This window comes from Phoenix dactylifera, chromosome 9, assembly GCF_051530095.1.
Source record: "Phoenix dactylifera cultivar Ajwa chromosome 9, Ajwa_hap1_PhDact_Kaust_v1.1, whole genome shotgun sequence".
Lineage (NCBI taxonomy): Eukaryota > Viridiplantae > Streptophyta > Magnoliopsida > Arecales > Arecaceae > Phoenix > Phoenix dactylifera.
The window spans coordinates 21,292,197-21,305,719 of NC_143198.1; the positions used below are offsets into that span (position 1 = coordinate 21,292,197).

The window sequence follows — 13,523 nt, forward strand, 5'->3', positions numbered from 1 at the left end:
TAGCGTTCAAAACTTTTCTAGCTATCCTTGATGGATCTAGCTATTTAATTCAGCGTATATTTATGAGATTTTGGATATCAATGTGATATTATACTGTTTCAACGTAAGTAATGGATCTAATTGTTAGAGTTCAGTCAAACGAGGGACATGGTACTAAGTTTCCCTGAGTTTATCTGAATGGATTTATTTCAGGATATGCTTGGTGACAACGGACCAATAAATTTAGTAACGTCCCGGGTCTCGGTTTCCTGACCATCCCGGCCCCACGTAATGAATGAATCAGCTGGCTCTCGCCCCCCCCGCAAAGTGCCAACTCTGCTTTCCACCCGGAATCAAGTGCTAGCCTCCAATCTTCCACGCAGGAACGACTTTGGTCATGCGGAACATCACACCCCTCTGCCACCTAGCGCGAAGGTTATGTATATATAGGATGACAGGTGGCAGATTTAGCAACCACCTCAACGGCCGGATACGGTAAGACAAAAAAAAAGGCAACCTTTTGAATTCTTTCCTTCTCTAAACCCTTCTTCACCCCCCCTCGCCACTTTCCCATGCCCTCTTCCTTTCACTGAACCCATCTACTCTTTTTCTTCTCCGGGTTTCTCTTCTTTCCCCTTATTCACCCATTAGACCTCTGTTTTCTCCTCTCCTCTTCTCTCTTCTCTGTATCTCCTTCTCTCTCTCTCTCTCTCTCTCTCTCTCTCTCTCTCTCTCTCTCTCTCTCTTATCTTGTGCTCCTTTGGATGAGCCATTGAGACCAAAGGGGAGCAAAAATGGAGGGAGAGGAAAGCAAGGAGGTTCTGGTGGAAGAAAGAGAGGAAGACATGGTGGGAGTAACGGAGCAGAGAAATCCCGTCAGAAGAATGGGTTGGTTCATCAATCCCAGCGGGGGCTCTGGCCGCGCTCCCTTTGTGCCTTCGCGGCATAAAGCCGCCTCCTTTGCCGCTCCCGAGGCCCCAGAGATCCTCTTCAAAGGATGGCGGTCCCACCTGAGGAAGTGGGAGGAGTGGGTCCACAAGCTGGAGCCCATTTATGGCGATTCTTGGAAAAAAGCTGGGATTTCTGAGGCGATCAAGGCCTCTGTTTACAAAATCCGGAGGGACGCCGCTCTGGTTTTGGGGATCGCCGCGTACTGGTGCGAGGAGACCAGCTCCTTTCTCTTCCCCTGGGGGGAGGCCACTATCACGTTAGAAGATGTCATGGTTCTCGGTGGGTTCCCGGTGGTCGGCGAGCCGGTGAGGGGATCGTTGGACGGCGAGCTTGCAGAGATGGAGCTGAGGCTGGCGGTCGAGCACAAGAAATTTTATAAGTATTCTTGCAAGAAACCTGAGCAGAGTGCGTGGATGAGGCACTTTGTCGAGGGCGAGGGCGACGAGTTCGAGCACGTGGCCTTCTTGTCGCTGTGGCTGTCGAGGTTTGTCTTCCCTGCTCATCCAGAGAAAACTGTGTCTCTGCAGATGATACCAATTGCCGTTCGGTTGGCACGAGGGGCGAGGATAGCCCTTGCTCCGGCGCTCCTCGCGAGCCTCTACCGGGACCTGCAGGCAGTGAAGAATTGTCTCATCAGCAAGTGCAGGGAAGAGGTACCATCTTTATTTGTCTGGGCACCTTTTGATCTATTGCAAATGTGGGTATGGGAGCGGTTCGTTGCTCTGAGGCCCGAAATGAAAAATTCTGTGGATTATGGCGAGCCAAGGACCAAAAGATGGCATGATATAAGTAAGAAAATGGAATTCTCATTCATTCGCTGGGTTTTTGAGTCGCCTAGCGAGTTTCAGTGGCGACCGTACGTTAGTAATCTGGATAATTGGAGGAAACCCTCCTTTTATAGAGAGAATGGTGAATGGATTCATGGCTGTGCAGATAAAGATGAGGACTTGAGATCATTCGCTCAGTGCTTGAGAGCTTCTGCGCTAGTAGGAGTAGATTGTGTCAAACAGTATCTTCCACATCGGGTGGCGATGCAGTTTGGATTGGATCAGGACTTGCCTGCTTATGTCCCCCGTTCTTATTCGACATGGGAGGCTGCATGGAAAACATATGAAATTGATGCAGACAATGTCGTGTTCTATGTTCCTCCTCAGCTCTTCGAGTCGGATGTCACGCTCCAGTATTCAGTTTGGTGGAAGAAGTACATGCTGTCTTGTTGTATTGATGTGGTTAAAAGTGTTGTAGGTCCACATATTTCCTTGGTGATTGGCGAAAAAGCTCCGCGGAATGCAGCAGCAGTGAAGAAGAATAAGAAGGAGAAGAAAGATGTCTCTCTGACTATTCATAAGAAGCGAAAGTTGCAAGATTTCTATGATACCCCGCTCTCAGATTGGCCTGATTTTGAAAATCGTCGCTGTGATGGTGAGGAAAAACATGTAAAATCTGACAAGACTTCATCAGCTGCTAATAAAATTCAAAACCAGAAGCTATCTGGAGAGGGCAAAGAAGAGAACAAAGAAAATTTGGAGGCTCTGGGGCATAATGAAGAACAGAGAGCACAGACTGAAGAAGATTTGGCATCTGAACCACTGGACAAGGAGGGTGAGGCAACTGTGGACAAGACGGCTGTGGGAGATGTTGAGAGAACAGAAATAAGTATGAAGCTATCTAAAGAACATGCAGAGCAAAGCAACCAGATTGCAGCGGAAACCAGAGAAAACAAAATAGAGAACAAAACAGAACTGGGAGAAGCTTGTCCACCTGATCCATTGGAAATGATGTATAGGGAACTGCTGGAAGATGTTCAGATAAAGGAACCTGAAGCTTCTGTTCCATTTCTACTACAAGCAAGATTCAAATTGGAACAAGAGCGAAAAGCTAAAGAATTAGAAGAAGAAATGAAGATCAAAAAGCTTAAGGAAGAGATTGCTACTATGCAAGCAAAACTTATGGATCTAGAATCCCAGTCTGAGGTGTGTTCCAAATTAAAATTGCTCTTTCTTTTAGTTTATATCTATTCAGTATTTAGTATATGTACAGTATGTAACTTTGAATTCTAAGTAGGTCTGCTAGTTAGCTTTTAATTAGTCTGATGGTTCTGAAGGTCACTGAGCTATACCTCATAGATGGCTTTTATATGCTAATATAGATGACTACTTTTCCTATTCTTAAGATTGTGTCTTCCCTTCTTTCTTTCTACTCCTTCTTGGGGAAATGCTGTTTGTTTATTCATTATTATTAATGAATTAATTTTGTCCAATCTTTTTCCCAAAAAGTGTCTTGCGGTCAATCATTAACTTGAACAGATACTATAACATTCTGATCCAAGAAAATCCAGTGCTTAGGAACTTTAACACCATTAAAACATTAAAAAAACTTAATGCAATTCACTGTGCTCATTATGTTGCTAATCTGGAAGCAAGACTCATTGTTCTTTGAAGAAAGCCAATTATAACCAGAATCATCAAGTCCTATCTCAACTATTTGGTTAGCCTCTACAAATTCTCATTTGCCAAGAATTCCGATTTATAGCTATCTTTAATGTTATTTTAAGCTGCACTGCTTCTTGGATCCCCCCTCAGATCTTAGTTCTATCCGTCTGTATCATCTTAATTTTTTTGCACCATTTCAGGATAAAGTGATGGAGAAAAATGATAAAAAACTAAGTACTGCTAGAGAATGATGAATCAAGTAAAAGGAAATTTTTGAGCAATATGGTTGTCAAAGTCCAAAATATGGTTTACTTGCATGAACTTTACAAACCTTTATCCTCAGAACTTTGAAAATGAAATTAGCAATTATTTAACTCTTAAGAACTATGAAATGCAGAAAAAATTACAAGAAGAATATATATTTTTTTTTTGAAAAAAAATTGAAGTATGGGCTTTGACAAAAAAGAAGAACTAAGGATATTTGTTACATCTCAAATCATTTTCACTAACATAAATCACTTATTTTGAAATATAATGGAGAAAACTTTTGAAGTTTACATATGGAGTAAATATTAGTATAAAAGGCAAAAAGAACCAAGATAAATGCTGCCAATTCCTAAACTTTCTGTTGCAAAAATCAGATCCAAGAGCCTCATAGTAAATGTTGCTGAAGGAAACAAATATTATGGTAGCAAAAAGATCTGATCAAGCCATCAAAGATAATAGGACTATAATTAATAAGAGTATTACATAAGCAACAAAGTGTCTTCTCTAGTGCCCTAGCTATAAGGTCCGTCTAACTTAATTTGAGGCAATCATCTGCCCAAAAAGCATGGCAGCTGCTCACTCTTGTAGGTGTTTGTTTTCACAGTGACAATCTTGCAGACTAACAAGAGAATTTGGTATGTCTAGAAAATATTTCCAATAAAAGAGGTTATGCTATAAGTTGCATATCTTTTATGTCCATCCTTATCTGCTTACTGATTTACTTTCTGATGCTTCCTCTTTTATCATTTATAAGTCCAACTTAAGACGGGCAAAAATGAGAGGCCTTTATAGTGAATAACATTTTAAGTAGCATGTTGTTAATCATGAGATTTTCTATATGGCTTTAAATTCTCTAGTTTCTCCATTTTGTTTATGTAATACTTTCTGATTCCAATAAACTCAAGTTGTTTGTCTTTAATTTGGTCATACATTGTCTTTGAATGAACTAATGAAACAAAATTGCTTCTAAATAATGTATTTAGAATATTTGGTCTTAACTGCTTCCTACTTCCACTAAAAATGAAACTAAAAATTACATGACCGATTTAATACTTGCTGTCAATGATGTTTGTCCCTCTCTCGAGTTCCAAATCCTCACATGAAAAGTCCATGAGCACATGCAGCCATGTGCTCGCACAGGATTATGCAATGGCTTTCCCAAGTGTGATTAGCCATGCGCCTCTTGAATCATTCATGGACCAGCGAGGACAGTGGTGCACTTCCATGTTAGCGTGCAAGTGTTATGCATGTTCACCCTGCATAGGCATGGGAAGGCTCCTTCTCATATGGTGAATGTTTCATGTCATCTGACACTTCAACGGGTTGTCCTTAAGAAGCCTCACTCATGGATAAATATTATATCTCGAAAGGGGATATTTACAAATGAGTGTTCGCCTTTTAACCAATTTCAAAATAATTGAATGCATGTAATTGGTTAGCCAAATATGAGAAACAAGGTATGCTGTACCGGCCTGTATGGGCCGGTACGAACCAGTCCGGGCAGGGATCGGTACCGGATCAGCGTGGGATCCGGTATCGAAAGTTTTTCATTGAAAAATCAGCCGGTACGACTGCCGTACCGGTATGGAACCGGTACGGATCGATACGGAACCGGTACGTACCGGTCCGGGCCGCCATCGGTACACCGACCGGCACTAGTACACCGGCCCTTGATGAGAACAATACGAAAAGGTGTACAAATGTAGTGCTAATTATCCGGCAATCTTTACAGTGTCCTTATGCAAGTGCTTGTTAAAGAGTTGAGATGGGTGCCCCAAACTGCTTCATGCAAGAACTACAAAGCATGGACGCTAAAACAAAAGGCGGCAACATCATGATATGGATATGTGGATAGAACAAGTTTTGAAAAAAGGGCATGACAACCTAGTATGCAGCAATATATATGTATATATATATATATATTATACACATATTATGAGAAAGCAGCCATAAATCGGACAATAAAGTCCATTTGTATAAAAACATATAACATCCAAAAACTCCATCATTTAATGAACATTTAAGTTTGTAGATCACAATCCACACTTTATGTGGTAACTTCAGCATCACGTACTCTAAAATTGACCATCCATCATGAAAAGTTCAACATTGATTGAAAGAAAGAAAGCACCTCCTCCGCATCTTGGATATGCTACACATCTTGGGCATGTTGCAGAAGTATCTGGAGCCCTTATTTAATTTTAAAAAATAGAATATGTCAAAACAAGTATCCAACACATATCCTAACCTTCTGCGATGAGTATATGATATATATTGGATAAGAACTTGGCATGCAATTTCCATTATCTAAACTTCCAGTGCATCGACATGGCCAGAGTCCGATCACTTCAATGCTGATACTATAATAAGTGCTCTGGGTTATTTGTATCATGCAAATATGATGCACAAAAATCAATTACTTGTATTACTTTTGTATGAACATCGACCTTTGAATCTATATTTTTTTTCGTCTCATACTTGTTACTGCTAAAACTACTAAAATGCTTGGCCACCGCATATCACTAAATTACTTTACTACCTTTGGCGAGTTAATTTGAGATCTTCTCTGCAATTGTCTGGCCGAGGGAGATTTTATTTCAAAGTTTTTGTGCATTAAAGCCAAAAGGCAGGTGCATCAAAGGAGGGTGATGATCAAGAAATGCCACCTTTGTCGAATGCCTTGATTTACTTTATTCTCCAAATGCCCATAAGGAGTAGTGGGAGCTTGCCTAGCCTTGTATTTGTAGTAGGCGCTTGAAGGAGCTTTAAATCTCATGAGAGTTGGGGAACCAAAAAAGAGATGGGGCTAGTTTCTAGCAAATGACTCCAAAAGAAGCATGAGCTAATTCACGACCAATTCCTCTTGTAAAGCATTTCTTCTAGAATTATATAAGTATCCTATTTTTGATTGCTAACCATAAGAACAATTTCATTTACATTTGTATTTAGGTTAACAATGGGCTTTGGTAGTTTCTCTCTTAATTATGAAGGTGTTGAGGAAGAAGTGGTAAGATTTCACAAAGAACTATTCAAAATAATTCCAACACTGAAATACCTTGATGGAACTAGGTCATGGAGGATGCTCAATAAATGGGTGAATTATGCTGCTAGATCATTGTCAATGTCGCCATCAAAATCATGGGTGATAAGAAATAGAACTGTTGATCTCAAAGGTTTTTAAGGCTAGAATATCCTCATCACAAACAAAAAGAAGTTTGGGAGGCTAGAATATCCTCTTTACGTTGTTGGACCACTATGCGAAAGGGTCAAATATATGCGGCTAGTTTCTATCTAATAGCCTTCTTTTGTAGTATATTCTTGAGATTTGGGTCTTCCAAGGTTCAAAATAGTCTTGCAATAACTATCACATCCACTTGTTAAGAAAAAGCAATACCTAGGCTCCCTTCCGATAGTTCTGTGTACCTAGCCCCCCTAATTGGGCCACATAAGTTTTGATTTTAGTAGTTTTATTTGTTTCACTAGTTCTGGTGGTTTCGGTAACTAAAATCCGAGAAATAAAAATAAATAATAAATAAAAAGTCTAAAAAATATTCCAAATGCTAATTTAGATTGTGTTGGTTCTTAGATATGTTTTGGTGTATGGTTCTTTTGATTGTTTAAGCCAGGACAATTGGATGATTTTCAAAAAAAAAAAAAAAATCATCAATAGCCTCCTTTCAGTGTGCAAACTATAGTTTATGTTTGATGACATTTTTAACATATGAACTTTTTGTCTCTATGAGATTTGATCTCAAATCCAAGTTCAGATCATGCAACTCGTCTTTTCTAGGTCTTGATCTACTCCACAAACTCATCTTCTTCACTTCTTGTATCAAATATCATTCAAACATTGGAAAAAGTTGCCTTTTTCACAAGATTCTTGGAAACAAATGTTTCTAACTCGAAAGGAAAAAGCCCAAGTTTCATATTAGGAAAATGTATCGCGAGGCTTTGGTTTTATAACCCAAAAGTAAGTTCCTTTTTTAACTCAAAGAAATAAAGATATGACTTAAATATAAATCTAATTACGTACATATATTTAAAGAAATAAACAAATAACACTAGAATGACACTAGTTATGTGAGATTTTATTTTAAGCTTCGCTTTAGTGAGTTTGAGTCAATTTTGGAAGACACCACTGAAACTCCTAGTCAATTTAGTTGAAGGTAGTAAAATTTGTTGAAACAAGAGTGAATTTGGATTGATTTTGGTCAAAAGTTAAAAGAGGTATGCCAAACCAACCCGAACTGCTCGATTCGGGGTGAACCGACTGGAATTGGTGGTGTATCAGGTCGCAAAGGCAGGTAAGGGGCCCAAACCAGCTTGAACTGAGTGGAACCACTTGGTTTCGCTATAATTGAGAAGGCATCCCGTGACCATCTCCTCTTTCTTCTACAAAAAGAAAATGGTTTTTGCAAGAAAAATTTAGGGAAGAGGGAAGATATGCTGATTTTTATGCATAAATTCAAGCCAATTAGGTAATCCCCATCTCTTCATTCTTCTCGTTTTTCATTTTCATGCCTAAATAGGCTGAAAATTGGCAACATTAGGAGAAATCATGTCAAAATTTTATAGTGCGCTTGCTAGAGATTTACATTAATTCAAAATAAAATTAATTTTTAGGCTTTTTGTAACTCGGAGTGCATATTTTGGACATGATCTCTAAATCGGGCATTTGGTATAGAATCATGCTAGAAATAGGACCTAATAATAAAGAAACATGCTACAATTATTCAATTGCAATTAGGGACAGTAACTAGACAATAGCTAGACTTTTGGGGGTCGCGTCTGCCTATATATTGGGATACTATGGCTATCTAAATCCATAAATGAAGGCAAAAGCAATAGAGTTAAAAGTAAGGGAAGGATGATAAAAGTCGAAAGTAGATTTGAGAAAAAGGTAGGTGTTCAAAAAATGATGTAGATGACAAAAACTAGAGCATACGATGACATGCATTTGCGTATCGAGTTATCTAGATTTAATTATTACAACTGCATCTATTAAACAATATTATGGTCTTTCGGGCCCAAGGTTCGCCGTACCGGTACCAAACTCCGTATCGGTGCCGCACTAGTATAGGCGTACCAAGTGTCGGTACGGTACGGTATGTGGTACGCCAGGCATACCGGCATTGGCGTACCGATACCGGTACCCATCGGTACGGATACGGTACGTCCGGTACCGTTCATTACCGACCGGTACAGCATACCATGCTCGGGCCAATATAAAATAAAATAACATGAAAACATCCTTAACATGATTATTTAAAGATTCATAAATTTTAAAATAACCTTAAAAATAAAAAATAAAAAAATAATAAAAGGAAAAAAATACTGAATTGGTGCCGAACCGATTTGTATCTGCGTACCTAGTGTCAGTACGGTTCAGTTTGTACTATACTGGTACTTGATTGGTACCATATTGGTATGGTTCAGTTTGTACCATACCATGCTGGTACCTGACTAGTATAGTACTTGGTATTCAGACTGCGGACTTAGCCGAAACCTTTCAAATGACGCTAATTCGCTTTTGAAGCCTATTCAACAAAAATTTTAAAATTCTAACATAAAACTATAGGCGAAGACAAACACACGGAGAGGTTGTACTATAAGTAGAAGTGTGGATAAAAGATTCCATTAACATAACTCTTAATTATTGATAATTGAAAGGTCAATATAGAAGAGGTTGTACTGGAAAATGGTGGGAAAAGGATGGCAATGATATGCCCAATTAGTGATGAGAGAAAGGGATTTGAATTGCTGAAAGCAATTCAGTCTAGGATCCCAAAAATATATGATTTTGATAGATGCTTACCAAGCAGCAAACGAAGATCTGGTTTTGTCCATTTATTCCTCGTCAAAATGCATATAGGAGAAAAATCAACTTAAATTGGAAAGTTCAGTAAATAGTTGAAAAGTAGTAAGTGGCCAATCTTCTTATAATCTTGTGGAAAAGCTGAGCCAATTCGTGCAAGTTTGATCTGTGGATGGAAAGTTTGATCAGTGGCAAACCCCATGACAACCAACAGTAGAAAGGACACACTGGTTGAATCCATGAATCCAAGTTGACTCTTATTATCTTTCCCTCATTCTCCAGTTGCTTTGTTGCTACCATGAGAATCCTTTTCCTCTTCGTCCTACTTCTATAATACTTTTCCTCTTCTTAGATGATGCGACAGTCACCTTTTCAAGGAAAAAAGGCACCTATCTAGATAGAATATTGAATATAGTATTTTTGGAGAAGGCTCGTCAAAAAAGAACACCACTTGAGAGTACACCCATAAGAATGCACATTCTTCTCATTCTTTGACATATAATGGATGGACTTAGATATGTGTGTTGGGTGTGGGTGTGGATGCAGGTGCATGTCCCAGTGTCATAACAATAAAGTGTCAAGTATTGGAACTTAAGGCTAGGTGAAAGAATCGGTAACATTGTTTGTAACTTCATCGCTCAACTTTTCTTATCTCTGTTTCAAACTACTGCATCTATGCAAAAAAATAGGCTTACAATAAAATTTTCCTAGGTCCCATGTATTTGTAATCCCTTGCAAAACATGGCTCCTGAAGCTGCAGCAATTTGCTAGAGTCAGCCTGGTAGTGGTCAATGTAACTCCAAGAACTATCAAATGTGCACATTTTCCATATCAAATTCAAACTACCTCTTTCCAATGTAACTATAATATTTAGTGGCCACAGATAACAAAATATAGCTTCAATCAAGATACATTGTATCAGCCCGAATTGGATGATATAGGGCATATCGTATCATACCGGTACTCGGTACGGGTGGCGTACCAACACTTGATATGCCAAAAAACTCTGTACCGTACCGTACCTACATTGTGCTAGTGTGGTACCGGTACGGGATCCGCTACTGAGATAGGAAACTTTGGCTTCAATAAATAAAAACTGGACACTTATATCATAATGTTGCAATCTATGTCCTTTATAGTGTCACTAAGCCTATTTATCCTGGTATGCAGCTTTACATATAAACATAGTCTGTTGAACCGGTCGGAACCGACCGTTCAGCCTATACCGTACCGGTACCAGCCTCCACCGGTACGGTACTTGCTTGCCCGTACCGGTGCGAACTGGTGCGGTTCGCACCGGTACAAGCCCAATACAGGTGCGAACCGCACTGGTACTCGCAGGGAAGAAGGGGGGAAGAGAGGAGAAGAGAGAAGGAGAGAGGGGAAGAAGACCTCTCTTCACTACTGGGCCTCTTTCTTTCTCTCGAGCACCTCGCGGGGAAGAAGACCTCCCTTGCTCGTAGGAGAAGGAGGGAAAGAGAGGAGGAGAGAGGGAAGAAAAGAGGAGGAGCTCGAGAAGAAGAAGAGGAGAAGAAAAAAAAAAGAAAAGAGAGAGAGAGAGAGGCCGCAGGGAATGCACCCGCGCGCAGGGGTGAGGGCACGAGTGGGGAAATGCATCCTCCGACTCGTGCCCGCGCGTGGTCCACGCAGTGGAAGTTGCGGTCCATGTGCGGAGAACCGCGCACGCGGTTTCTCGCGCGGCGAGCCTGCATGGGGCAGCGAGCCCACGCGCTGCCCCACATGGGTTTTAATGCAGCAAAATGGCATTAAATGCCACTCTGTAGCATTACGCGGACGCACACGCTTCCGCGCGTTTTTTCCTTTTTTTTTTTTCCGAACCGGTTCAGTACTGGTTCCAACCAGTACCAAACCGGTACCAGTCTTTACTGGTACGTCGATTCGTTCGGTTCTGCGTATCTTGCGTATAAACAATATAAAAGGTATCTTATTAGCAAAGAATAGCGGCAACCTTATGACAGCATATCAATTCTTCCTTTCCCCATCTTGAGCAGTAATGGAAAAATGTCATGTATTAGCATTAAAACAGTGCATAGATAGAAAGAAGTATAAGACATTCCAATTACATCCATGGGTTTATTATAAGCATTTTGGATTTTGCATTAATATGTCCTTAATACAAACAGGAGATTCAACATATAATTCTTGTCTATGCAACTATAGGTATATTCTTAGTGTTGGATGTGTTGGTTTAGTGAAATGTCATCTCTTTTTTTCTACCTCCAACTTATTTTACCGAAAAGAAATGTCCAACTTTTGAATGTTGAGTTGATTTTCCTTTTATCTCTTCTGATTAGCTTTGTGCTCAAGAAAATGATTTCATGTACACCAACAGCAGTAGTGAACATGCAGATTTCCAAGAAGTATAAACAAATTGTAATTAGTTGGCTACTGTTTAGGACATTTTTTATGAGACAGTTTTAATATTTTAACTCTTAAGAAGTTTCTTCATCTTAACAAGCAAGTTTTTTTTATTCTTATGCAGAGTTCAGGTAGTCATGGGGGACGAAGTTAGACCAGTTGATGTGAAAGACTGCTGCATCAATGTGTAAGAGATTAATAATTTTGAAACCTTCGTATGACCATTGCATGTAAGGAATGACACCATTCTTTGGCTATGGTTTACTATCTTGACTTTTGAGAAGATGAACGGACAAGAGGATAATTTTATTTGCATAGAAATCTATTAAAAAGTTAATTTAGATTAACGGGTTGAGACAAACTTGGGGCAGGTAATAAAAGGATCCCAAACTTTGATGTACCATACCTTGATCAAGTGACTTTGGAGGAAATCATGGGACATGGTGATGGTGGATGTATGCTGGGCGATCTGTATAGAAAGGAATGCCAGAATTTTCAGCAGGAAGAAGCAACTGCAATGCAAATTAACAGAAGTGTCAGGGGCTGACGGAGGACTGGTTTAGAGTGTGCCCCAGCAAAATTCAGGGGGTTGAAAATCTGTTCAGGAAACTTTAAGTATTTAAACATGGTTGGAAGTTTGGGCTGGGTTTTGTTTTTCTTTTTCCGTTGCTGTTATGTGGCTTATATTGTTAGGTGGTATCTTTGATCCTTGTCTAACTTGAGGAGCCTTCCTTTCATCATCTCAATGAACTTGATTTGGCACATTGTGCGATGTGCCCTACTTTAATACATGAAGTAGATTGCACAGACAAAGTATAAGGCTTGATATTTAGGTGTTCAATTGGACTTGTGACATATACCTTCCAATTCTGAAGAGCTATGCATCTTCTTATTGTCATTAGTGAATGGTTTTTATATCCTACCTGTGGATAAATTGACGTAGACTTGGTTGTTTCTTGTTATAAACTGGATTTATGATGTTTTCTCCAAATTGTCCATATTTCCATCATTAGTGAATGGTGAACTCGTGAGTAGTAAAATATGAAGGATATGCTGTCAGCTGAACCAGTCTTGCACATGTCTCCCTGGTTTTGTAGTTATCATCTGGTGAATGCTTCTTCTTATATGATACTTAAATCAGTTGTCCTACAATGTTGTCTTACAAACTATGAAAGACGTACTTCATTCATGGATGTGGTAGGCCTGTTTTGGACCTACAGGTGTAATATGATTAGTATCTTGTGGGTATAAAGCACTCACAAGTTGTATTAGTATTGATATGCATTAGGATCTGCTTGCTCAATTGTTTTTCTTGGTTATATATTTTTGCAGATGATTATATCAAAGGTCCATAATGATCATGCAGCATTGATTGTCCTTTATCCGAGATAGGATATATGATATAAAGCTTAACCACTACTTGCAGATTTCTATGTGCAATTGCAGTTCAGATAAATGGGAGTACTAAAGAAACAAAAAATGAAAAGAAAATTGAAAGACAAAGCATATCCACTGTCCATCAAGGGTAGTTTCTTTTTAGTGTTATGGTCTCATCCACTGAAGGAAATTTCAGTGCCAGGGACAATGTTTTTGTATCTAATTAGTTTCTTTCTGATGGTTTCCCCCAGATTAGTTATTATTCTAATTTAAGATGACAAGCACATTGTTTATTAGCTTTCATAGTAAGCGTGATTGCCAAT

General features: G+C 39.4%; 1 protein-coding gene across 1 annotated transcript; it reads left to right on the plus strand.

The window, feature by feature from the left end:
• Nucleotides 1-551: 551 nt before the first annotated feature.
• LOC103717142 (uncharacterized) lies at nt 552-12,865 on the plus strand. The gene is made up of 2 exons (XM_008805418.6): nt 552-2,903; nt 11,948-12,865. Exons 1-2 carry the CDS (start codon nt 774-776, stop codon nt 11,975-11,977), a joined length of 2,160 nt encoding a protein of 719 aa, XP_008803640.6. The 5' UTR covers nt 552-773; the 3' UTR covers nt 11,978-12,865.
• Nucleotides 12,866-13,523: the final 658 nt, after the last annotated feature.

Bases quoted from the DNA above. Each gene is read 5' to 3' on its own strand.
- LOC103717142 (XM_008805418.6), top strand. From the start codon at position 774: ATGGAGGGAGAGGAAAGCAAGGAGGTTCTGGTGGAAGAAAGAGAGGAA. The intron at 2,904-11,947 runs GTGTGTTCCAAA...ATTCTTATGCAG, and splicing joins ATCTAGAATCCCAGTCTGAG to AGTTCAGGTAGTCATGGGGG.